Source organism: Sardina pilchardus, chromosome 18, assembly GCF_963854185.1.
Source record: "Sardina pilchardus chromosome 18, fSarPil1.1, whole genome shotgun sequence".
Classification (NCBI taxonomy): domain Eukaryota; kingdom Metazoa; phylum Chordata; class Actinopteri; order Clupeiformes; family Clupeidae; genus Sardina; species Sardina pilchardus.
In genome coordinates this window covers 7,764,836-7,791,329 of record NC_085011.1, presented here as the reverse complement: position 1 = coordinate 7,791,329, position 26,494 = coordinate 7,764,836, and the positions used below count along the sequence as shown (strand labels likewise).

The window sequence follows — 26,494 nt, the reverse complement described above, 5'->3', positions numbered from 1 at the left end:
CCCCAGCCCCCACTCTGCTCTGGCCCATATACGTGTTTGAGCGTTTGAGGAGGGGGGGGGGGGGTTGTGGGGGGGGGGGGGGGGGGGGGATGTTGGGTTGGAAGCTTGCAAACGTAAACAAAAATTTCCGCAGCACGCGTAGGTCAGGATGACTGACACGGTGTCAACCTGCCCGCGTACCCAGTTCACCCCCACGGTTCGCACCTGTAACGCTATCTTGGTGGAAGAACAGCACATGGATGTTGTTATTGGTCCGACTATTTTGGGAGCCATGAGAAAAAGCGCACTTGAGTGCACACTCGCGCACACTCATACACACTGACACGCATACACACACACACACACACACACACAGGCACAGACGCTGACGCTAAAGGCCAACCACAAGCCACAAGAGTGTGGGGGGTTAGGGGCAGGGGAGGGAGAGGAAGGGGGGCATTAATGGAAAAATCATGAGCGTGCTTGGAATCATCTAGAAGAAACAGATGAGCGTTTGCCTCAGTCCCCTGTGCCACGCGTAGCCATTACCCAGCACTTTTGCCTGTCACGCCGAGAGATATGAGATGGGCAGCCGAATACCCATCGAGTCAGGTTAAACGTTCGGTCATTCAAGCGGCATTAAATATTAAGGACGTGTGTGTGTGTGTGTGTGTGTGTGTGTGTGTGTGTGTGTGTGTGTGTGTGTGTGTGTGTGTGTGTGTGTGTGTGTGTGTGTGTGTGTGTGTGTGTGTGTGTGTGTGTGTGTGTGTGTGTGTGTGTGTGTGTGTGTGTGTGTGACTGTCCCCTATCAAAGCAGTAAGAGGTCCATCCGTTAGACTTTGCGTTACAAGGAGCAGACAGCACACTATTTGTTTTTCCCAAGTAATTCTCCTCTGTAGGTTGCCGTACAAATTTCTCAGTAATGTTTTCCAGTTTGCATCTGGGCCTTCTTCCAGCTCCTATTTGACTCGTCGGAGTGAGTCATCCACTTCCACAGCCTACATTTTTTTTTGCTTCAGTTTGTCTTTTTCTCAATTTTTTTCTCAAGCTCCTTCTTGGGAGCTCTTTTTTATTTTTATTTTTTATTTTAAATTTATACAGTGTGATGACATGTTGATCCTGAAATGTCCTAACCACCTGTCACTCTCTCTCTCCCCTCTCTCTCTCTCTCTCTCTCTCCCCCTCTCTCTCTCTCTCTCTGCTGTAGGTGTCTACCCGTCTCTCCTCCCACGCCCTAAGGATGGCCAGGCTGGGGCTCCGTGGGGGGCTGTGTTCACGGATGTGTCCCAGCGGGGAGCACATTAAGCAGGGACGCTGCTGAGCCCGGAGGAGGTGACAGGCGAAGGCTGCAACTCCGCCGGAGAGAGGAAGAGAGACGGGAGGGAAAGAGCGAGGGAGACCGAGAAGGAACTAGAGAGGACTGGAGTCGCTGCGCTGCGTGTCTGGGTGGAGGAGGAGGAGGAGGAGGAGGTGGAGTGGAGAGGAGGGGGTGGGTGGAGTGTGCGGAAGCGCGAGCGAGCACGAAATCTTATCCTGCGTTAGCAGAACAGACGGTTCGAGACGTGCGACGGACGGACGGACGGACAAGACCGCCGCCGAGAGAGAGAGCGGGAAGGACAGACGAGAGCGAGGAGAGGAGCGGAGCAGGAGAGGGCATCTGTGACATCGGAGCACCAACACTACATGTTCCATGTGAAGGAGAAGAGGAGCGAGTGAACAACCCCCAGAAAGAGAGAGAGAAAAAGAGAGAGAGAGAAAGAGTGAGAGAGCTAAAACGTGTGAGGGGGAGACGCCGCCATCACTTCCACGGGGGCGAGTCATGGGCTATGGGGGCCATGGTGACCTAGCGTAAATGGCTCCTCGTGCCCAGAAGCTGGTGCCAGTGTCTGCTGCTCAACCCTTTTCCTTTTCCTCCCCCACCTCCTCCTCCTCCTCCTCCTCCTCCTCTTTCATCCCCCCATTTTCCTCCTCCTCCTCCTCGTCCTGCTGCTGCTGCTGTTCCGTCCCCCGGCGTGTGCAGCCATGGGCCCCTGGAAGCTGGTGCGGGGCCTCCGGCAGCTGGAGCTCCACCGCCTCATCCTGGCGCTCATCGTCTTCTGCCTGCTCTCCATGGCCTTCCTGGCCTACTACGTCAGCAACAGCCCCAAGATCAAGGAGGCGCCGCCGCTGCCCTTCAGCGACTGCGGAGGCGGCGGTGGGGTGGGCGGCATCGGGGCGGGGGCCGGCGGCGCGGCGTTCGGCGTGGCGGGGGGCGGCGAGGGAGGGGGTCAGCGCGCGCCCCTCTTCCTCCCCCCGCAGGCCGGGCGGAGGGGCGCGGCGGGCGGCAAGATGGCGGACCCGGCGCGCACCGACCCGGTGGTGCTGGTGTTCGTGGAGAGCATCTACTCGCAGCTGGGCCAGGAGATCGTGGCCATCCTGGAGTCCAGCCGCTTCCGCTACCGCACGGAGGTGGCGCCCAGCAAGGGCGACATGCCCACGCTGATGGAGCGCGACCAGGGCCGCTACGCGCTGGTCATCTACGAGAACCTGCTCAAGTACGTCAACCTGGACGCCTGGAACCGCGACCTGCTGGACAAGTACTGCGCCGAGTACGGCGTGGGCATCGTGGGCTTCTTCAAGGCCAACGAGAACTCGCTGCTCAGCGCCCAGCTCAAGGGCTTCCCGCTCTACCTGCACTCCAACCTGGGCCTGCGCGACTACCGCATCAACCCCGCCGCGCCGCTCCTCTACGTCACGCGGCCCAACCAGGTGGAGCCGGGCCCGCTGCCCGGCGACGACTGGACCGTCTTCCAGTCCAACCACAGCACGTACGAGCCCGTGCTCCTGGCCAGCACCAAGTCGTCGGAGGCGCTGGCGCACCTGGGCCCCCACCGGCCGCTGCACGCCACCGTGGTCCAGGACCTGGGGCTGCACGACGGCATCCAGCGCGTGCTCTTCGGCAACAACCTGTCCTACTGGCTGCACAAGCTCGTCTTCGTGGACTCCATCGCCTACCTGACGGGCCGCCGGCTGTGCCTCCCGCTGGAGCGCCACCTGCTGGTGGACGTGGACGACATCTTCGTGGGCAAAGAGGGCACCCGCATGAAGGTGTCGGACGTGAAGGTGAGCAGGCGTGTCGGAGAGTTGGTTATGCGTGTGTGAATTTAAGAGATTGATGGATGTATTGAAATGTTATCATAGCTATATTTCGAAGCTTCGCTTCGCTCACTCCGTGCCTAACAACGCTCCTCAGCTGTGCTATATAATATATTCACGACATGGAACGGCCTCTCGGGGCTTATTGCTTCATTTTATCAGACATTTAGGATAGGTGTTTGTGTAGTCAGGTTGGTGTGGTTATGGGCTAAGGTAAATACATGCTGTTTGTGTGCATGCTGGTGTTTAGGGATTGGGGTGCTTATGGGTGTGCTGTGTCTGCTTACTCTTCTATGATGTGCAGTACAGCGTTGGGTCTGCTCTCACTCACTGGTTCTCTTCTGTAGATCTGTGCTCATTTGGGAGCCATGCTACAGGCATTGCTATTTTATATGGAATTTTACAACATATAGAACTCCTTAAAGGGGAACCATGCAGGTTTGGCGATTTCTTTGATGTTTTCTCGTTTTATGCTTGCAGGTTTCTCTGCAGAGCTTCCCCTACAGCTTTAGCATGGGCAGTATATTTATTTTACAACACTCCTCAATCGGTCAGTCTGCCTTTTCATGAGCATGATCACGAGGCTGGAGACTTTCTGTTTGTTGGTTCCACCGACCCAACTTGCATTGGGCTCCAACATACATTTGCTTCAGAATTGACAATATAGGTATAGTCAATAGTCAACAAATCCCTCTGGGTTGCCCTGTAGTGATCAGAGTGAGTACAGTATGTGCAGTGTTCTCATTTATACACCAAACCTTATAACTCCACGATAAGCAGGCAACTAAAAATAAAACTTTGGGCCTGTTCTTGGCATCTCCTTCTCCAAGGTTGTTTAGCCACCAGACTGATGAGCGTTCAGATATGCCCGATGAAGGCCAGTTGGAGAGCCTTTAGCAGTGAGGGTTGTGAAATATTGAGCCCACTTTACACAAATAAAGACGTGAAACTACTGGTGTGCACATCAATCTGACATCGTAGTGTGTTTTTCCGGAGGTAAATTGCCAAAGGATTTCCCGGAGATGCCGAGGGCACGGAGGGAACACTTCAGCACTCCGTTATGCTTCGTTTGAGGTTATTGGGAAAACGAGATCTGATTGGATAAAAAGGCTGCAGTCTCCCTTAGGTTTGTGGCACTGATGAAGTCTCTGTTCAAGGGCGGAATGGTTTGAAGAAATCAAGGCTATCTAGATTAAGTCACTTATGAAGAAATGGAGAAAATATAGATTTAAGCATTTTTCCCCTTCACTTTTAAGCATAAATTGGAGAGATGTTTTCTAAGAACCTGTCGCTTGCTGTGAAATATGGCTGGGGAGAGTGAAGGGGTGGAGAGGTCTTATTGTATAGTCGTCATTTCTGGTCTAGTAGCTGTTAACCTACACTAGGGGCTGCAACTCAATTGCCCATGTCACACTCCAGAATGAAGACATGAACATGCTCGATATAGTTTTTTATGTTGGTTATGGTAAGAACACTTTTGCAATTTAAAAGAAGGTATTTGATGTTTAAAATGCTGTTTGCATACCTCTCGGAGTGGGTCTGAGAGCAGGATAAAGTACTGGGGTCATAGCAGCAGCAGCAGCAGCAGTAGTAGCAGCAGCAGGGAGGTCCGGCGTCCTGGCCGGCCCAGCTGTAGCGCCCGTTGGTGAGATAATTATCCCCCCCGCCATCAGCGCGCTTATTAACCCGCTATTTATAGGTCTCCGGCGCCCAGAGGGTCTGTCTCTCTTGTCTTAACCTCAAAGAGCCGAGCGAGGGAACGGGCGGGCGAGTGAACGAGTGCGGCGTTCTGCCGCCTGCTTGTGCGCCAGCGTGCTCAATTAGCCCAGCGCCCCGCCGCACTAAAGACTTCGTTACGAGGAGCCCGCCGCGTGAACACGCTCCCCGCATTAACGCCGTTGAGCGAGGCCGAGAACATTCCCAAGACTACGGCTCTGCAAAAAAGAGAGAGAGAGAGAACGTGAGAGAAGGAGGAAGGGAGAGAGAGAGAGAGAGAGAGCGTGAGAGAAGGAGGAAGGGAGAGAGAGAGAGAGAGAAAAAAAACGATTGCCCTGGGGCTCTGTCAGGGCTGTGTGGAGAGGCGGTCGTGTGCCTGGTGGGTGTCGGAGGGAGGTGTTTTTGCGCTGGAGATAAATATATAAGAAAAGCAGCGTAGCCCTGAGGTGCTGCTCCTCTACGGCACGTATCAAACCAAATTAAGGAGCTTAATGAGAAATAATGGGCTAATTAATTAGGCATCGGGACGCCGACTAGCACAACCAGGGATGCACCGCAGCAGACTCTACCAGGGGTGTGGAACATCGAGGTGAATTCGATGTCCCCTGTGTGTGTGTGTGTGTGTGTGTGTGTTTTATGTCTGTGTTTATGTGTGTGTGTGTGTGTGTTTTATGTCTGTGTTTGTGTGTGTGTTTTATGTCTGTGTTTGTGTGTGTGTTTATGTCTGTGTTTGTGCGTGTGTGTGTGTGTGTGTGTTCGTGTGTGACATAGGGAGCAACAGTGTGTCACTTAGTGTTTTTGTGTGCGTACCCTTGAGTGAGGAGAGGGCTCAACAGAGTCAGTCAGGCAGTTAATTAGCCCATCATCAATTAGAATATGACAAAGATGGCAGCTGCTCCCAGAGAGGGCCGGGTGGGCGCCGGAGACAGTGGGAAGAAGAGAGGGAGAAGAGAGAGAGAGAGAGAGAGAGAGAGAGAGAGAGAGAGAGAGAGAGAGAGAGAGAGAGAGAGAGAGAGAGAGAGAGAGGCGACGGGTTAAAGGTGGCACGGAGTGGGCACACGGGCCTGCCTCTCGAGGTCTGGAGCCGCAATAATGTCAGGGACCTGTTGGACCACGCTGTCCCTCCCCATCACCAGACATCAGGGGGCAGATGGACACACACACATACACACATACACACACACACCCACACACACTGGCTGTTCCGGCAGACAGCCCGCGGACTGGAGCCTGTGCTGCTCCGGCTGGCCTTGATCTCCCCGTGTTGACTGAACCAAGGAGAGCGCGGCGCAACAAAGGCCCACAGCTCCTGAAGACTGGCGCACAGCTCCAACACTGGAAGTACTGTTTGGGCCTCGCATTGTTTCCCTCCTGAAAAAAAGTGCTCGTGCAACATTTGAATTATTCACTCTTACAGGGCTTTGTGGATAAGATCAGATATAGAATGTAAAGCCTGTGATGTATTTTAAATCCATTCGCACTTAAGAATCTTAACATGGCGAGCAGATTTTTTTTTCGCCATGTCAAGGCTGAGTGATATGGCCAGTTTGAGTAGTTTCATTCCTCTGAAATCCTACATTCATTCTTCACAGAGCGCTTAATGGCCGACATTCATGATCAGGCACTCTGGTCTTCTAATAACGAGGGCTTAGGGAGCAAATGTGGTCTTGAGGGTGTATGTTGTATGAAGTGATATTCTCTCAACGCGTGCTCTCTCTCTCTCTCGCTCTCTCTCGCTTTTTTCTCTACCTTTGCACTCCCTTTCTCCTGCTGGCTCTCCTTTTTGCCCTTTTTCTCCTACTCATTCTGCTATTTCTCTCTCCTTCTAACACTCTCTTTCTCGCCCACACACACACACACACACACACACACACACACACACACACACACACACACACACACACACACACACACACACACACACGCACACGCACACGCGCACACCCGCACATATGCAGTCTGTGTGCTTTTCCGAGCGAGCACCTGTCACCAGTCCCGGTCTTTTGTTCAGCGCTGGAGTGTTTTGTGAAGCCACCTGGCCAGCAGCAGAGCAGGCAGAGCAGGCAGGCCCCTTAATCAGCAGCAGGGCTGGAGGTGTCTCACCCAACACTCATCTCTCCTCTTCTCCTTCACTCCTCTCCTCTAGTCTTTACTCCTCTCCTCTCACCCCTCCCCTCCTCTCTTCTCCTCTCACCCCTCCCCTCCTCTCCTCTCCTCTCAACCCCCCCTCTCCTCTCCTCTCTCTCCTCTCTCCTCTCACCCCTCCCCTCCCCTCCTCTCCTCTCCTCTCTCTCCTCTCCTCTCCCCACTCCCTCCCCCTCTCCTCTCCTCTCCTCTCACCCCCCTCCTCTCCTCTCTCTCTCCTCTCCTCCCCACTCCCTCCTATCTTCCTCTCCCCTCCTCTCACTGCATGCAAGCTGAATGCCTACTTTTTTTCTAGTATATTGAACCACACACTTATTCTCACTCACACATACACATACTATATATATATGAGGGTACATGTGTACATACACTTTAAAGCACGTTCATATCCAGTATGTGTATACATAAGGAATACACGTGCTTGCACATACATGCCCTGACACATCCTAGTTCATACTCGTTATCAGGTGCTGCATGATCAGACACATGTACATATGCATGCTCAGACACATTCACATATGTACAGAACCATACTGACACACACATACACACACACACACACACACACACACACACACAGTTTAACTACTTTATTTATGTCCGCAATTCATAATAAATGTACAAAAGGACATAAATGTTACAGATGCAGAACATTGCTAAGGCATGATCCACCAATGTGAGCATGATGACAATTCAAACAGCAGATTTTATGGATACACACAACACCTTCTTCTCCATATATGGCGACTCCCAATAATGGAGGATATTGAGCAGTATTTGGCAATTTGCTTTGCCCTTGCTTTTGTAAAGCCAACTATCCTGAGACCCCTAATGACAAGCCTATGCACGTGGCCCAGGCTGCCAAAGATGAGCACCAGATATTGACACTTGTAGCCAAGGCTAGTTATTGTCTGTACAAGAGGGTGATATTTTACTAGCTTTGTTAAGTAAGCCTCCTCTAGACAAGAATCAAAACAGCAGCCTACTTCCAGGATGAACACATCCCTATTGTACTCATCAATGACTACAATATCAGGCCTGGTGGCACTTAACTCAGAGAACACAGACATTTCTCTGGAACACCTGGAAAACATTTGTTGTTTAACAACACAATTTACATGTATTGACACATGTGGCGAGAATAAAGATGGTAACTTCTCAGATATAATGTCCCACACACACACACACACACACACACACACACACATATACACACACACACATGCCATGTTCAGGAACCTGAATAACTAAGCACACACACATGTTAAACACACACATACATGCACACACACACATACACACATGCATGCACACACGCACACACACACACACATGCATGCACCTGCATCAGTATGAAGCTGTGAGATGTGAGTCATGTTCTCCTCTTATAGCTGGCAGAGTGCCCTGCTGGCAAGGAAGGTGCCCTGCTGGCCCAGGGTACGCCTCAGCTCGCCCTCTACGGCACGAGACGTGCACGGCACGCGTGTCCACTGCGTTACGAGCGTGCGTGCGTGCGTGTGTGTGTGTGCGTGACAGGTGCTGGCTGACTCACCCGTGGGCAGATGTTGAGGAGTGGAGTGGAGTGGTGCAGCCGTGCCAGGCTGTAATACGGACCGTCTGACTCCGCTGGCAGCGCCAACGGTGAACAGAGCGAGTTCTGCGCTGCGCCGCAAAAAAGGCGACACGCAGAGCCTCATTGGCAGTCCGGCAGCGTGACTCGTGTTGAGCGATCGGTCAATTAAGTCCAATGAAGGTTTGTCCATCCATGCCAGAATGGATGCCTCACTTGACTCGGGCATCTGGTGGGAAAGGAAGTGCCACTGTCACATGTCTTTAAACTCCTTGGCAGTGCATCTGCTTGAACAGTTGTTGTTTTAATGCATTTGCATTAGAGGCAGCTGCTATAGGTGTTATTGAGGATCAGCGCGAGGACAATGAAAGCTTTACGGGAGTGTTCACACCCCCCCGGCGCTGTCAGTTCTGCAAGACTCCAACACAACCAAAGAAGACCTGAATTGGTCCTGGCAGTTTTTCTCTCCTTGGCCGCGTCCTCTCATCTCTCCTCTCGTCTCCTCTCGTCCCTCCTCCTTGTTGTGTGTGTGTGTGTGTGTGTGTGTGTGTGTGTGTGTGTGTGTGTGTGTCTGGCTGGCGGCGGCTGTCTTCAGACGGACAGGAGATTTGCCGCGGCTCTCTCTCGTGGCGGGCGAGCTGTCGGCCCGCAGCTCAGCGCGGATTAGATGCCCCGCGGGCGCGCTGGCACCGCCAAACAACCTCTGAAAGAGCTCGACCACAGCAAACTTTAGCTGGAGTGAAGTGGACATCAAGGACATGTCAATGTGTGTGTGTGTGTGTGTTTGTGTGTGTGTGTTGTCTTTCGGCTCTTTCAGACACAGGTTAGACCACACTGGCCTGGCAGAGGATGTTGCCATGGTAACACCGGTCAGTGTCTGACCCCTGTCCCGCTCCCCCCCTTTCCCGTCCACCCTTCCCCTGAGGTAGTAGCTATTAGCAACAGCGGTTTGTTCACTCAGCCTATACTCCCAAGTGGCCATCACTATCTCTTCATCTCTCTTCTCATTTCCTGCTTCTCTCTCACTCTCTCTCTCTCTCTCTCTCTCTCTCTTCCTCCCTCTCTATCTATCCTTCTCTCCCTTTCCCTCACCTATTCTCTCACTCACTTTCTCACTCACTGCCACTCTCTCTATCCATCTCTGCCCCCCCCCCCCCCTTCTCTCTGGCTGTCTTGTTCTCTCATCTCTCATCACCTCTCTCTCTCCCTCTCTCCCTCTCTCTCTCTCTCTCTCTCTCTCTCTCTCTCTCCTCCCTTTCTCTGCCCATCCTCCACCCTCTCCTCCTTTTAGGTCTGTGGTTATTGAAGTCCTCTCAGCCCCTTCGTGTTGTTGTATGGTGTGTTGTGCTTTTTAAGCAGCTGTTTAATCTAGAGAAACCACACCGTCTGGTGTGTATGTGTGTATATGTGTGTGTGTGTGTGTGTGTGTGTGTGTGTGTGTTAGAGAGAGAGAGTGCGCAGCCCGCTAGGTAAAAGCAGGGACTTCATTAGAAGCAGCTCTGGAGGTACTGTAGGGAGGGAGTCGTCTCGCCCATCAGGCCCGCAGAGGAGCGGAAAGGGCTTTAGCAGCCGCGTGTTTACAGTAGGCCATCAGGCATGTCTCATCTGTGCCTAACAGACTGTTGCCAGCCTCTGCGGAAATCAAATCAACGCCAGCTTTACACCAAATTGAAATGTATCGCGTTGCTATGCATTGAATGCTTTGCTGTGAGTGCGAGTGAGAGAGAGAGACAGAGAGAGTGTGTGTGTGTGTGTGTGTGTGTGTGTGTGTGTGTGTGTGTTCCCCCCCTCTCACCTGAAAATAAACATTGGGTAAATAGACATTCAAGGACACCAGAAGCAGTCAGATCTCTGCGATTGCATCTCTTATCGAAAGGCGCCGTCTGGCCATCTTTCTTCGCTCGTCTGTGTGTGTGTGTGTGGGTGTGGGAGCGAGAACGAACACACACACGCACACTTCCTCTCTCGGGTTAGATCTCTCATTCTGGCACGGTGTAGATTTGTGTCGGCGCGGCAGCTATCTCTCGTCCTCCGTGTTTGATTTGCGGCAGCGCGGCGGATATCTCCCCTCCGCTCCGAGCTGATTTGTGGCTGCGCTTTCCCCTAATTCACTTATCAAAACCTGGCCTTTTAGCTGCAGCCGCCGCACATCTCTCTGGATCAACCCTCATTTGATATCCCAGTACACACACGCACGCACACACACACGCACGCACACACACACACACACACACAGGCACGCACATGCCTCCTTTCTTCAAGTAAAAGCTCCAGGGTTTCAGAGCTGAACAGAATTGACCCATGCCTGCCCCAGGTTATGGAATGAAAGCCATGCCCTTGATGCCCACGGACACCTAATGCTCAGGTGCCCGTTTTAGTGCCCGTCCTGCCATGGGTAGGGGTGGTACATGTACGTGTGGTGGTGCTACCGAAAGTGGTGATTTAATGTAGTGTGTGTGTGTGTGTGTGTGGGAGGGTATCTGCAGTGTGTGGGATGTTGAATGTGGCTGCAGGAGGTGTGGTTGTATAGTCAACATCAGAGTGTGTGATTGAACGATGAATTTACGTTGGTGTGTGTGTTTCTATTTTTCTGTCTTTCACTTTCAGGCGCTGCTGAACACGCAAAACAAACTCCGAGCCTTGGTCCCAAACTTCACGTTCAACCTCGGCTTCTCCGGAAAGTTCTACCATGCAGGTAAGGCGTTTTGTTTTTTACCCCTGAGAGCGCTGTTGTCAAGTGTTGGTTGGCGGCGGGGGTTGGTTGTCATGGCGAGACTGACGCCAGCGTGTCGTGTCGGTCGTCAGGTACGGAGGAGGAGGACGAGGGCGACGACATGCTGCTGACGCACAGGAAGGAGTTCTGGTGGTTCCCGCACATGTGGAGCCACATGCAGCCGCACCTCTTCCACAACGTCAGCGTGCTGGCCGAGCAGATGCGCCTCAACATGCTCTTCGCTCAGGTGAGACCCCCAACACCCACACACACACACATCCTTCCCCAAAACCTACCCCAGCAGGACCTCCTTATTCGTTGCTGGTCTTAGTACGTGGGCGACTTAGTCATAGCTTTAAACTATAATTAGTGTGAACAGGGAGGTGAGAAGGTTGTATAAGAAGTATTTTCACTCATTTTGAGAACAGTGGCTGTCATTTGACAAGTTAAGTGAAAGTGACACCTTTTTTTGCCTGGTCTCCCTCAGGGTCTCACAGTCTCTATAAAAGGTCGCTGGCTCGCAGGTGAAGTACGCTACCTTAATCACAGCATTTATAGTCACAAGGCTTCACAGTTTGAATTTGCACATACTGTATTGCAACACCAAAAAAAAAGAATCTGACTAAATTTGGAATAGCACCTTGAGAAGCCCTGATCCTTTCTGGTTCCAAAGTCTGTGTCGTCGTCTCGAGCTAAGTGAAGTTCTGTCCTTCCCAGCAGGCCACTGACCAGAGGTCGGTGCCTCTGTCGTCTGAGGCCAGCAGCTCTCGGGTGATAACAGTTATCTGGCAGCCGGGAGCGGCTGAGGTTGGAGTGTGTGTGTGTGTGTGTGTGTGGGAGGGTGGAGGGGGTGGGGTATTGGGCTGTGAGGGGTCTGGTCACTGGCCATTGAGATGATGCGTTATCTCATTTCCCCCGCTGCTGTTATTGACTTCCCCTCTCTGCTCCTGCCACTCACCGGAGCTGTTTGTTTTCTCCTCGTGATCGTATGGCGCGCCGCTCCGCAACGACTGCGCTTCCTAATCTATAATCACAAAGGGCCCATCCGCGCTCTCTCTCTCTCTCCTTCTCTTTCACTCTCTCTCTCTCTCTCTGTGTGTGTACATAGCCTTTCTCTGGTCTTCTTTCCCCATGTCCTTGACCTTCCACTTGTGATGCACCTTGTAGAGGATAGGCAGAGGATAAGGAGGCCGCAATTGGCTTGTTAAAACCCATCATACCTTGATGTAATGATAGTCATTGGATTTTGCTGCAAGGAGTGTTTGTGTGTGCGTGTGTGTGTGTGTGTGTATGTCTTAATGGTCATGAATACTAAGTAGCACACTCCTCTTCACTCCCACACACACACACATGTGCACTTCCCTGCATAAACACACACACACACACACACACATGTGCGCGCATATATCTCATCACTTCACACCCTACTGGAAGGCCGTGACACATGAGTACCCGCGGCAGGAGGGGGGTGGGGGTGTGCTGGGGAGAGTTCCTTCACTCCCCCATCATGGATTAATGAGCCTGCAAATGACTCCGCAGTGAGCAAGGGCAGCGGGCAGAACCCCTCTACTACTCACCCCCCCAATTCAATCACACACACAGATACAGGCATGCTTAGAAACACACACAGACCTATTTAAAAGACACACACACACACGCATCATCCCACCATTTCCATCACACACACACACTCACACTCACACACACTCACACACACACACACACGCGCTCACACACAGACACACAGGCATGGTTATAGACACATATACTTAATAGACACACACATACTCATTTCCCACTGCCTTAAACCATTAGCACTGCCCTCCCTCTCGTCCGCCCACACACACACACACACACACACACACACACACACACACACCACCTTTACAGATTGACGTCCCTTGCAGTGCTCATTTGCATCCAAACTCAAATCTTGCCTTCACCATCAGCATTTGATGAGATTCTTACACACACACATACACACATGTGTGCTCACACACACACATACACACACACTTTCTCTCATCCTTCCTCTAACAGCGTGCGCTAGCACACAAATTGGGAAAGCAGCAGAAGCTATTCATGGGAGGGAATGTTAGTGCTCCCTGGGGGCTAATAATGATTTCATAGCGCTCAGCCTATTGTGCTCCTGCGAGACACCTCGGGCCCATGCTGCCCCCTGTTGGTTGGCCAGAGTCACGTCGGCTACGTGTAGAGCAGTGACACGAATGAGGTCTTTTCAGCACCTGATGAATCATTTCTTCACGAGAGGGGAGTTAGCTAGCTGTGCTGTGCTGGGCTGTGAATGTGTGTGTGTGTGTGTGTGTGTGTGTGTGTGTGTGTGTGTCTGTGTGTTTCTCACTCCCATGTCTGTCTCATTTATCACTGTGCTATTAGCTGTTTCAACCGTGCGTGTGTGAGAGAGAGTGATTGAGAGGGAGAAAGTGTGTGTGTGTGTTTGTGTGTTTGAGCACGCTGTGCCATAAATCCTTTGGCTAATGTGCTGTTATGCTGCTGGTTCTCACCATCTCTACTCTTCCTCTCTCCCTACCCCATCCCTCTCTCCTCTTCTCCTTTCTACTCTTCCTCTCTCTCTACCCCATCCCTCTCTCCTCTTCTCCTTTCTACTCTTCCCCTCTCTCTACCCCATCCCTCTCTCCTCTTCTCCTTTCTACTCTTCCCCTCTCCCTACCCCATCCCTCTCTCCTCTTCTCCTCTCTACTCTTCCTCTCTCCCTACCCCATCCCTCTCTCCTCTTCTTTCTACTCTTCCTCTCTCCCTACCCCATCCCTCTCTCCTCTTCTCCTTTCTACTCTTCCTCTCTCTACCCCATCCCTCTCTCCTCTTCTCCTCTCTACTCTTCCTCTCTCCCTACCCATCCCTCTCTCCTCTTCTCCTCTCCTCCTCTTCCTCTCTCCCTACCCCATCCCTCTCTCCTCTTCTCCTTTCTACTCTTCCCCTCTCCCTACCCCATCCCTCTCTCCTCTTCTCCTCTCTACTCTTCCTCTCTCCCTACCCCATCCCTCTCTCCTCTTCTTTCTACTCTTCCTCTCTCCCTACCCCATCCCTCTCTCCTCTTCTCCTTTCTACTCTTCCTCTCTCTACCCCATCCCTCTCTCCTCTTCTCCTCTCTACTCTTCCTCTCTCCCTACCCATCCCTCTCTCCTCTTCTCCTCTCCTCCTCTTCCTCTCTCCCTACACCATCCCTCTCTCCTCTTCTCCTCTCCTCCTCCTCCTCTCTCCCTACACCACCCCTCTCTCCTCTTCTCCTCTCTCCTCTTCATCTCTCCCTACCCCATCCCTCTCTCCTCTTCTCCTTTCTACTCTTCCTCTCTCCCTACCCCATCCCTCTCTCCTCTTCTCCTCTCTCCTCTTCCTCTCTCCCTACCCATCCCTCTCTCCCTACCCCATCCCTCTCTCCTCTTCCTCTCTCCCTACCCCATCCCTCTCTCTTCTCCCTCTCTCCCTACCCCATCCCCCTCTCCTCTCCTCTCTTCCTCTTCCTCTCCTCAGGAGCATGGCATCCCCACAGACATGGGCTATGCAGTGGCGCCGCACCACTCCGGGGTGTACCCGGTGCACAGCCAGCTCTACGAGGCCTGGAAGGCCGTGTGGGGCATCAAGGTGACCAGTACCGAGGAGTACCCCCACCTGCGCCCGGCCAGGCACCGCCGCGGCTTCATCCACAACGGCATCCAGGTACACACACACACTCACACACACACACACACATATGTGCACACTGGTACACACATACACATGCAAGCGCGCACACACACACATACGCACGCACACATGTGTACACACGCACATGCACACATGTGTACGCACTTGCACACACACATACATGCATACAGGTATACAAGCATACACAAACTTAGGCATAAATACACTTACACAATTATTCATACATATACAAATGTGAAAGTGTACAGTATATACTGTATATGTGCCCTTACATGATTGGAGATCATACTGGCCAATACCAGCAAATCAAAACGAGTTAAACAGCACACAGGCACAACACTTTACTTCCCTTTTCACCCATCGTAACTTTTGATCCGTCCCTTATTTTCTGACTTTCTCTCCCTCTCTCTCTCGTCCTCCCCCCTTCTCTCTTTCTCCCCCTCTCTCTTTCTCTCTCTGTGTGCAGGTCCTCCCCAGGCAGACGTGTGGCCTCTTCACTCACACCATCTTCTATAATGAGTACCCTGGAGGCTCCAAGGAGCTGGACAAGAGCATCCGCGGCGGAGAGCTCTTCCTCACGGTCCTGCTCAACCCCGTGAGTCCACACACACACACACACACACACACAGTCCATCTCTCTCTCTCTCTCTCTCTCTCTCTCTTTTTTTTCTCTTTGTGTCCTTGGTGGCACTCGTTCCACCCTGTGGCAAGGGTTCTGTCTCATTCAAGGAGTGGACGTCGTGAGATTCCTCCCATCGGCTTGTGTCAGGAGATTTAACAGCCACTGGTGATGAATCAGACTCACTGCATGTAGGCCTTTAGCAGAGAGCCTTTTTAGCTTCCTCTCCAAAGATCCTTGAAGGGCAGAGAGGAGTACATTTATACATTTATCATTACCTGAGGTGCTTGGGGTATGGGCAGATGGGACTAGGGATTTGCTTTTTTCACAGCCGTAGTTCAAGTAAAATCCTAGTGCTCTACTTCTTGTAGAAAAAGTTGAACACTTACTGTCTGTCCTCTGTTTCTCCCCACCCCTCCCCCCAACTCACACTCACACACACACACACACACACACACACACACACACACACACACACACACACACACACACACACACAGATCAGCATCTTCATGACCCACCTGTCTAACTACGGGAACGACCGGCTGGGCCTTTACACCTTTGAGTCGCTGGTGAAGTTCGTCCAGTGCTGGACCAACCTGCGGCTGGAGACGCTGCCCCCGGTGGAGCTGGCCCAGAAGTACTTCGACATGTTCCCCGAGGAGAGGGATCCGCTCTGGCAGGTGAGTCGGCCGTGTCCGCAACCTTCCCCCCACCTGTGACATGAGTCGTGAAATTGTCCGTAGCTGTCCTATGCTGGGCATACAGTAGATGGCCTACGATTCGCCATTGTCTTTGCCTCAGAACTTGACATTGTTGAATGACGTGGTTGAACATGGTCACAGGGGTTGTGCGATGTGTGTTGTCTGTCTTCCATTGTTATTTCACCTGTTATTCACTACAAGTCCCTGAAGTTCATCAGCGTTCCGTGGTTTCTTGTCGCTACATCGCTGCTAGTCTCTTATTGTCTGAATGCAGCTTCAGTTTGAGTTTGAGATATTACCAGCTCGTTCTCAAGAACTGTAGAAACTATCTACTACTTACCTTCTCTTTGGATTTTAAATAATGATTAAAATTTTAAATAATTATCAACTTGGCCACAAACTTTGAGTACATTGAGTCAGTGCTATCATACCATATAGGACATGAGACTGAATAGGAATAGAATTATGGACTGCTGAACTCGTATGGGCTTTCTTTCAGGTTGACTCCGCTTGGCTGGTTCTTCAGAGTAGTGTGGCTGATGGCGACGATAAGAGGAGATTAAAAACCGCTGTAGGAAAGGCTCATGAATGTGAAGTGGGGTGCCTTGGGCAGCAGACTAGTAACAATCAGACTAAATTGAATGCCTCTAGCTCTTTTTATCTCAAGGTAATCTCAGCTGTTTGACTCGAGAGCGAAAAAGAGAGGGGGCGAGAGAAAGATCCGCTAATAGATTAAATTTAAATCTCCACTTTCGGCTTTTTTCGCATTTGATAATTAGGCGTTTCTCTCTCTTCGCCCAATGGGTAGATTGTAGGTCAAAAGGATTGCAACTGCCATTTGTAAAGGCTTATCTCTTGAGGTGATTTTCAAATGTATGTGTTGAAGTGTGCGCTCTTGACCTTTCTTGCCTCTGCGTAACTCTGTGCCCATGACTGCGGCTTACCCGTGCATTATCCATCTCTTCCAGAACCCCTGTCACGACAAGAGACACAAGGACATCTGGTCCAAGGAGAAGACCTGCGACCGGCTGCCCAAGTTCCTGGTGGTCGGGCCTCAGAAGACCGGTAGGACATCATCCGTTTTTCCCCCAGCAGTCAAACAACTCAAACTAGTCTAAAGGTGTCGTTTAGCTTCTGCCGCCCTTGGGGATTAAAGCTGAAGAAGCTTGAATTAAAATACAGTGAGGAAATCCGGAGATCTTTAGAAAAGCACAGGTCCCAGTACACCAGGTGATCAGGAGCAGGAGCAGGAGCAGGAGTGCCGTGCACTGTGTGTGGTGCTGATCAGGTGGTCAACTGTGGTGTTCCCACTGGAACATGCCTTCTGTCAGCACACTCTCAATAGTGCCTGTCCAGTTACACCTTCCCAGCTCTCTACTCGCATACCACAGCTACCACAGCAGCTACCATCAGCTAGTTTGTCTATCGAGCTGCAACATAATTCATGAAGTGAAATATTTGAATTTCTCTCAGCTGCGTAAATTTAGAAGGATTTGCTTTTGGAGGTCACACAGAGTTTCTCTGCGTTATACAGTGAATTCCTGCCTAATCATAGAAAGGAGGCTCAAATTTGACAGTTCAAAAATATCATCTAGGAAACCTGACTCTTGCTGTTTCTAGAGATTAACCTCATGCATTTTTATTATTGCTTTCTCATAATTTTTTTCATTATTTCAGTTGTTTATTCCCAGACTATGTCCAGGTATTGTTCGCAGTAGAGGAGTAGTAACAAAAATAAGCAGGCATAGCTGGCAATAGTGAATAATAGAGCATCCTCTCTTCTCTCCTCTTCTGTCTGCTCCTCTCCTCTCCTCTCTCTTCCCCTCTCCTGTCATCCCCCTCTTCCTCTCCTCCATTGTGCGTTCTCAGGTACCACGGCGCTGCACTCGTTCCTGACTCTCCACCCTGCCATCACCGGCAGCTTCCCCAGCCCCGTCACCTACGAGGAGATCCAGTTCTTCAACGGCTACAACTACCACAACGGCATCGACTGGTAACGCCAACTCTCTCCCCCTCTCCTCCTCACGCATGCACAGCAGTAGTGAAGATTCTTCTGAATATTGAGAACTTGGGGATGGGGTTAGGTCGATGGGGTGAAGGAGACCTATTGTTTGTGTGTGTGTGTGTGTGTGTGTGTGTGTGTTTGCTTGTTTGTTTGTTTGTTTGTTCTGTACTGAAAACAAGATGCTGCATCTCAAAGGGTTATCCTTCAAATCAATACATTTCAAATACATTTCAAGTAGTTTATATGGTAGTCAATATACAGTGTGTGCTATGTGGTAGTGCAGTGTTATCATAGTATCATTGTTAAGCACAAGAAATGTATTTTATTATGCAAATCAATACGTATTACTTTAATCATGCATACAAGGATACATCCTCAGACAGTGGTAATCAAAGATGCGTATATTGACACTCACCCAGACGAATGTTTTTAAACATTATCTCGCTTTGTTCAAATCTCTTTCATGGTTTGTGCATATAGTAATATAGATCTTTTGTCTGTACTCGCTTACTCACACACTCGCACTTGCGCGCACACACACACACACACTCACACTATCTCTCTCTCTCTCTCGCTCTCATACCTATCCATCTCTGACACTCTCCTCAGGTACATGGACTTCTTCCCTTTCCCCTCCAACGTCAGCACGGACTTCATGTTTGAGAAAAGTGCCAACTACTTCGACACCGAGGCGACTCCCAAGCGCACGGCCGCCCTGCTCCCCCGGGTCAAAGTCCTGGCCGTCCTCATCAACCCGGCCGACCGTGCCTACTCCTGGTACCAGGTAGGTGCCATTCATTCCCCTGGGCCCCCTGGAGGTCACCCAGCCTTTGTGTACCAGTCTAATCAGACACATTAGTCTTGCTGCAGATGAGCCGCCTTTGGTGTCAGAGTTTTTTTTTTTTCCTGTACGATTTATTTAGGAGTCTATTATCATCATTTTTATTGCTGTTTGCTTCTGGTTTACTTCAGCTTAGCCCGCAGTCTCTTTATCGCGAGCAATTTACAGTGCAGTGTAAGCATGTTCCCTTCTGTTAGCATTTCTGCATGGCTTAGCAAGCATCGCTAGGAGCTGGCGGCTAATTAACTTTCTGTGACACGGAGCGGTGTTTCAAGACCGTGAAACGATTTTTTTTTTTTTTTAACTAATTCAATCGTGTGTGTGTGTGTGTGTGTGTGTGTGTGCCTCCAGCATCAGAGGGCCCATCAGGACCCGGCGGCCCTAAACCACACGTTCCCTCAGGTGGTGATGGCGCCTCCCTCGTCGCCCCCCGAGCTGCTCACCCTCCAGAGCCGATGCCTCAAGCCTGGAGAGTACGCCACACACCTCGAACGCTGGCTGCTGCACTACCCCTCCCGCCAGGTACACACACACACACACACACACACGCACACACATACACGCATACACACAAACACCTAGAAGTCTGGTGAGTACTCCATACTCCTCGAATGCTGGCTGCTGCACTACCCCTCCTGCCAGGTACACACACACACACACACACACACACACACACACACACACACACACACACACACACACACACACACACACACACACACACACACACACACACACACACACACACACACACACACACACACACACACACACACGTACACACAAACACCTAGAAGCCTGGAGAGTACGCCACACACCTTGAACGCTGGCTGCTCCTCCCGCCAGGTACATACACACACACACACACACACACACACACACACACACACCTAGGAGCCTGGAGAGTACACCACACGTCTAGAGCGCTGGCTATTACAATATCCGTCACACCAGGTGCGTACACACAAACACAAACAGGCCAGTGGTTACGAAGCTATTCATCTTTCAAAGTAGGAACATATGTGCCAATACATTCACCTTGAATCCTGGTTCTTTCAATCCCTCGAGCTCCCTGCGCATGCACAACTACAGACACACCCACTACAAGTGCACTACTCATTTCTCATCACCAAAATCACTGAGGTCATGAAATATATATTTTTTATATATATATGTATTTTTTGATATATACAGTACCCTCCAGAATTATTGGCACCCTTGGTAAAAGTTGACTAAAAATAGGTGTAAAAAATAATCTTTAGGTGATTTATTGTACTCCCACAATGAAAACAATGAGGAAAAATATACCCTGCAAGGCAAGCAAATTTATTCTGAGAAAAAGGAAAATCTCATAAAGAAATAAATATTTTTAACAAAAACAGCTTGCTCACAATTATTGGCACCCCTGAAACATATTATGTACAACATTTAACAGGAGCATTTTCCTATGTAAATGCAATGTTTTAAAGTAAATCAGAGTGTCTGTGAACTTTCAGAAGTAGTTCATGACGTTCTTTTTCACTATGGTATGAAAATGAAGTCACTCAGAGGCTAAATCCTCTAGTCATTTTTCAACATTGGAGAGACAAGAGAATACACTAAATTGAAATAAAAAGAAATTGTGTTGACATTTGTAAGTAAGAGAATGTCTATGGAAACTAGGTATTTTGTTGAAAATGCCTATATTTCCAGTTAAAATGATGACTAAAAGGTTCTAATCATCTGGAAATGTGGCAAACATGCTTGGACAAAGACCCATGGCTATTTTGCTCCCACGCACAGTATGGAGGATGGTATGATAGGCAAAAAAATCCATAAGAACCACTGTTGAGAGTTACAGACAAAGCTATCCTCTTGGGGTCACCAAGTCCCCCCAAAAAATCTTCAAAAGTGACCTCACTGCTAATAGATTATTTAGACAGCATGTCAGGTTAAAGCCAGTAGAGTCATTTAATGAACAATGTAAATGGCAGGAGTTACTGAATGGTACCATGACATGTCTGGGAGTGTGGTCTATTGTCAGATGAAAATAAAATGATGCTCTTTTGCTAAAAACACTTAAGGTGTCTTTGGCGTATATAGAAGAATGACTATACTAAAAAGAACCCCATGCCTAATCAGAATTATGGTGGAGGGGCTGTCCTATTGTGGGGCTGTTTTAATTCCCAAAGGCCTTGGGAACCTAATTAAGGTGCATGGCATCATGAACACCAAGAAAAACCTGAACATTTTCAAAGGAAATCAAACAATCTCTGCCAAGGCCCTAAAAGTTGGTCATGATTGGATCATTCATCAGGTCAATGAACCAAAACAAATGCACAGATCAAAACAAATATGGTTTACTGAACACAAAATCAAGCTTCAGACATTGCCATAGCAGTCCCCTGATCTAAACTCCATAGAAAAACAGTGAGATGAGTCAACGAGAAGAATGCACAAGTGTGGACCTAGCAATCTGGACGATCTGGGGAGGTTTTGTAAAGATGAATGGTCTTAAATCCCTTACTTTGTATTCTCAATCTTTATGGGGTGTCAGAGAAGAATATTACATGCTGTTTTATTGACAAAGGGAGGTTTAAGAATGTATTACAAGTAGGGGTGCCAATAATTGTGAGTGACGTGTTTTTATTAAAAACATTTATTTCTTTATGAGATTTTCCTTTTTCTCAGAATAAATTTGCTTCCCTTGCAGGGTGTATTTTTCCTCATTGTTTTCATTGTGGGAGTACAATAAATCACCTAAAGATTATTTTTTAGACCTATTTTTAGTCAACTTTTACCAAGGGTGCCAATAATTCTGGAGGGTACTGTATGTAATTTAATTTATTACATGAAATATACACACACATAGGTTGTCAGTGAGCACAGCACATGTAACACACACATGCGCGCGCATACACACACACACACACACACACACACACACATACACACATACACACACATACACACACACACACACACACACACACACACACACACACACACTGAATCTATCAATCGATATTGCATTGGCCACTGCATGAGAAGCATACAGTAACTGACTGTACACTGGCTGGTCTGTGCAGCTGCATATAGTGGACGGCTCCCTGCTGCGCTCCAACCCTGCGCTGGTGATGGACGGCATCCAGAGGTTCCTGGGAGTCACCCCCATCTTCAACTACACACAGGCCCTCCTGTAAGTAACACACACACACACACACACACACACACACACACACACACACACGCACGCACACTCTCTCACTCAACACATTTCACTCAGGTGCTGTATTTTAGCACGCAGGCTTATTTTGCCGGTCCGCTGCACACAAATGCATTACACAGAGAATGCACAAAACACCATACTGATCAACCTGCATCTCCAACACAGCAGAAAGCACATTCACATAAAATAACCACATTCACTCAAGCGTGCAAAATTGCAGAGCTCACATCCTTGATCTCTCACACCTATGCTCACTGATGTATCCTGTGTGATTTTATGTGTGATTTTGTGTGTGTGTGTGTGTGTGTGTGTGTTAGGTTCGATGAGAACAAAGGCTTCTGGTGCCAGAGAATAGAAGGAGGTCGTCCAAAGTGTCTAGGAAAAAGTAAAGGCAGGAAATATCCAGAAATGGCCCCTGAGGTATGTGACCCAAGTGCGCGCACACACACACATGCTGACCCACACACAATGTTTCGTTTCAGATCCCTTTGGCAAGGACGGTCTAGCAAGGCGCCATTGCTGGGCCCCCACACTGTTCACACATTTTCACTCACTCACACACACACACACACACACACACACACACACACACACACACACACACACACACACACACACACACACACACACACACACACACTCTCTCTCACACACTCTCTCTCTCTCTCTCTCACACACACTGAGGTACACACTCACACACACCGAGGTACTGTACATTCTCACACATTCGGCGCAGCATGTTCCCAGTCCTGAGCCACATGGCAGAAGTGATGTGCTCAGCCTATGGGGCCACCCAGAGGCCGACCTCATTCTCCTCCTCCTCCTCCTCCTCCTCCTCCTCCTCCGCCTCTTCATCTTTCTCTTCTCTTTCTTCACTCTGACTCCAACTTTCCCTGCCCTCATGCCCTTTGCTCTCAATCAGTGTTTGTCTGGCTCTTTGCTTTTCCCCCTCCTCTCCTCCTCCACTCTCTCTCTCTCTCTCTCTCTCTCTCTCTCTGCCCATCTTTCTCTGTCATTCTCTGTCTGTCCATCTCTCCCCCTCTCCTATCGTATTTCATCATCTCCTGTGTGTTGCAGGGTAATTTGCTTCTCCTGAGTGCTGCTCTTTAATTGAATGCTTCCTCTGGTGCTGTTGGCTCGCCGGAGGGCATTCATCTCCGCTGACACTTGCAGCCTGTTTTGAGCCGCTTGTCTGGATGTCTTCATTACACCCCGGCGCTCCACACTGACGCGTAGTCGAGTTTTGTCTGTCTGCTCTGCTCCCCCAGCCTTGATTGTCTTCATTCCTGCGGTCGATAGCAAATCTATCCTAAAGTGGGCAAACACAACGTCTGATGCAACATATGCTCAATACACACCACAGAAACACGCTACCGTGCATGTGTGTGTTTATACACATGCATAGAGAGAGAGATTCTTGTGTGTGTGTGTGTGTGTGTACACAGAAACATATTGCGAAGGATGGTCTAGCTTGGATTGCTGGACTGGGAATGTTGTTGGAGAAAGTAACTTTAACAACATATAACTTTTCAACATGTTATGATCTCTGCATGTTTAAGTTAAAGTCGGCTGGTATTTAGCGGCATGTACTGATCTCTGTATTTTTGTGTGTGTGTGTGTGTGTGTGTGTGTGTGTGTAGACGCGTGCCTTCCTGACGGAGTACTACCGTGAGCACAACCTGGCGCTGCTGCGGCTGATGAACCGGCTGGGTCAGGCGCTGCCCACCTGGCTACGAGGGGAGCTGCAGAGCACCAGCTGGACCTGAGACCACCCCTTTACGGCCCCCCCCCCACACACACACACACACACACACATGCACACACACACAAACACACTAACCCCACGACCCTCACTGCAGCCTGCCCCTACTGGGGAGGGTTGGGGTTGGAGAGACAGGAGTATGTGGAGGTGAGGGACGGTGGTGTCCTCAATCCTCACCCTGGACATCATTTGACCGGCCTCCACCGATGAACTCCTTGAGCGTACTTGAGTGCGCGTGTGTGTGTGTGTGTGTGTGTACAGTACGTGTGTGTCGACATCAAATGGACTGCCCAAATAAGCCTTGGTGCCCATGTGTACACACACACACACTCACGCAATCCATTCGCACAGAATTGGACCCCCCCCCCTCTCTCTGGCCCAGTGCTGAGAGCATGGACTCATACACAGGAGTGGAGGAACTCTTGATCAGGTGGACGTGTGTTAAGGATTCCGGGGAAAAGGGATGGGAGGGGGGGTTGGGGGGTGTTTGCACAGACAAGCAGGATGTGCCGAGATTATATGGTTACCCATCTTTACAAGCATACTGTACACGGACCTTCCTAAAAGAAAAAAAAAGAAGAAAGGAAAACACACTTCATTATTCACAGGCCTTCTGAGACTGGACACCCAGATCACCACCACGTGATGCACAGCAGAGGAGCTGGACTGCATGAATGGACAGACGTCAGGAGTGTGTGTGTGGGGTGGTGTGAGTTTCTGTCAATCACACACAGGTCCACACACACCTCCCCCTTGTGTTCACATGTCAAACGCACCTCTCTCTCTCTCTCTCTCTCTGAGGAATGATTGTAAAACAATGTACATTTTAAGAAAGCGTTGTATATTTTGGGTCTACATTGAGGTGGGTGGGAGCGATAGAATGGCAAAATAGATGTGGACTAAAACTAGACAGCTGACCAGTGACGGAAAAGAAGCAGCAACTCCCTTTCTCTCTCTTTCTCACTCACTCGCTCTCTTTTTCTTTAGGTATCAGGGTGGAAACCTCTAGAAACTGAATATGGGAGAAGGAGAAGAGTCATGTCAAAAAAAGCCAGTGGTGTTTTTCGATTAGCATTTTCAGTGTCTTTAGTGTTCAAACCCATTGACACACAAACACACACACACACACTAGCACATGCGCACACACACACACACACACACACACACACACACACACACACACACAGACACACACACACACACATACACCCACCCAAAGCTGCTCCACACCTTCACACCCAAAATAAAAGTTTTAAAAACACCATCAGTCTTAATACTGATTCATGCCAGGCACACAGAGGGGGCGTCGAAACGGCATTATCTTACTGTGTGTTGTCTTATTCATGTGTGGTGGCCGACTGTGGGCGCTCTGAATCAGGAGAGTGGTTGGTTGTGTTGATGGATAGGTGTGTGTGTGTGTGTGTGAGAGAGAGAGAGAGAGAGAGAGAGAGAGAGTGTGTGTGTGTGTGTGTGTATGAACATGCAGAATGACTTGGCTGAGGCATCTCTACCTCTGCACTCTGCTCTTAGCCTTGGAAGTGAGATGTTGCAATGAAATATGCAACTTGTGTTGCCTGTGTGCCTGGCATGAAGAGGTGTACTGTGTGTGTGTGTGTATGTGTATGACTTTGTTCAGTGAGTGCGTGTGTGTGCGTATCTTTGGTTTGTGTGTGTGTGTGTGTCGGTCATTGTTGAGAAAGTTAGAGGATGGGAGAGGCTGTAATTCACAACCTGTGGTTTACTCTGCAGCTGATACATTGCTGTCTTGTTTTTGCCGTGTTTATTTTGTAAACAAAAAGTCTTTTAAAAATGACCAACACTGTATTATCTCTAATAAACACTTAGAGAGGTTGGAAATGCGTCTTCTCATTGACTCTTCTTCCAAAATGGCGCTCAGCAGTTGTTGTAGAGCAGTGTTAGCCTGTGGGGTGTTGGGGGTTGTTGTTGTAGTTGGTGCCACAAGCAAATGGACGTCTGCAGCTCAAGCAACCTACTTACCATTTCTGTGGAGGTATGAAATGCTAAAACATACATTAATGTGCTTTTGAACTTGAAAAGTGTGTGTGTATGTATGTGTGTCTATGTATGTATGTATGTATGTATGTACAGTATGTGTTTGGTTTCAAAAGCACAAATGGACGTCTGCAGCTCAAGCAGCCTACTTACCATTTCTACCAAGTATGAGTTGCTAAAACATGCATTAATGTGGTTTTGAACTCGAAAAGTGTGTGTGTGTATGTATGTGTTCGGTTTCAAAAGCACAACACCCTGTTTTTCCACCAAACGAGCCTGACCTCACTGTGACTTTTCCCTCAGCTTTTGTAGACGTGGCGATGTGGGCATAACCACGCCTGTGTGTTTGTCTGTTTGCATGCTTGTTTATTCCAGGGACACTAATCCTGCAGCCCAA

At 49.7% G+C, this 26,494-nt stretch overlaps 1 protein-coding gene across 1 annotated transcript in view; it reads left to right on the top strand.

Annotated features, from left to right (window-relative positions):
- The window catches only part of ndst2a (N-deacetylase/N-sulfotransferase (heparan glucosaminyl) 2a), a 115,476-nt gene extending 89,535 nt beyond the window's left edge, over window positions 1–25,941 (top strand). Inside the window, exons 5-18 of the mRNA XM_062520194.1 lie at window positions 1,187–2,167; window positions 2,243–3,081; window positions 11,153–11,240; window positions 11,351–11,505; window positions 14,772–14,957; window positions 15,412–15,540; window positions 16,065–16,247; window positions 17,237–17,333; window positions 18,138–18,261; window positions 18,883–19,057; window positions 19,466–19,636; window positions 22,183–22,292; window positions 22,640–22,742; window positions 23,963–25,941. Of these exons, the coding sequence (XP_062376178.1) occupies window positions 2,002–2,167; window positions 2,243–3,081; window positions 11,153–11,240; window positions 11,351–11,505; window positions 14,772–14,957; window positions 15,412–15,540; window positions 16,065–16,247; window positions 17,237–17,333; window positions 18,138–18,261; window positions 18,883–19,057; window positions 19,466–19,636; window positions 22,183–22,292; window positions 22,640–22,742; window positions 23,963–24,088 (2,652 nt within the window). The 5' untranslated portion in view covers window positions 1,187–2,001 and the 3' untranslated portion in view covers window positions 24,089–25,941. The remainder of the gene's footprint in view (window positions 1–1,186; window positions 2,168–2,242; window positions 3,082–11,152; window positions 11,241–11,350; window positions 11,506–14,771; window positions 14,958–15,411; window positions 15,541–16,064; window positions 16,248–17,236; window positions 17,334–18,137; window positions 18,262–18,882; window positions 19,058–19,465; window positions 19,637–22,182; window positions 22,293–22,639; window positions 22,743–23,962) is intronic.
- Window positions 25,942–26,494: the final 553 nt, after the last annotated feature.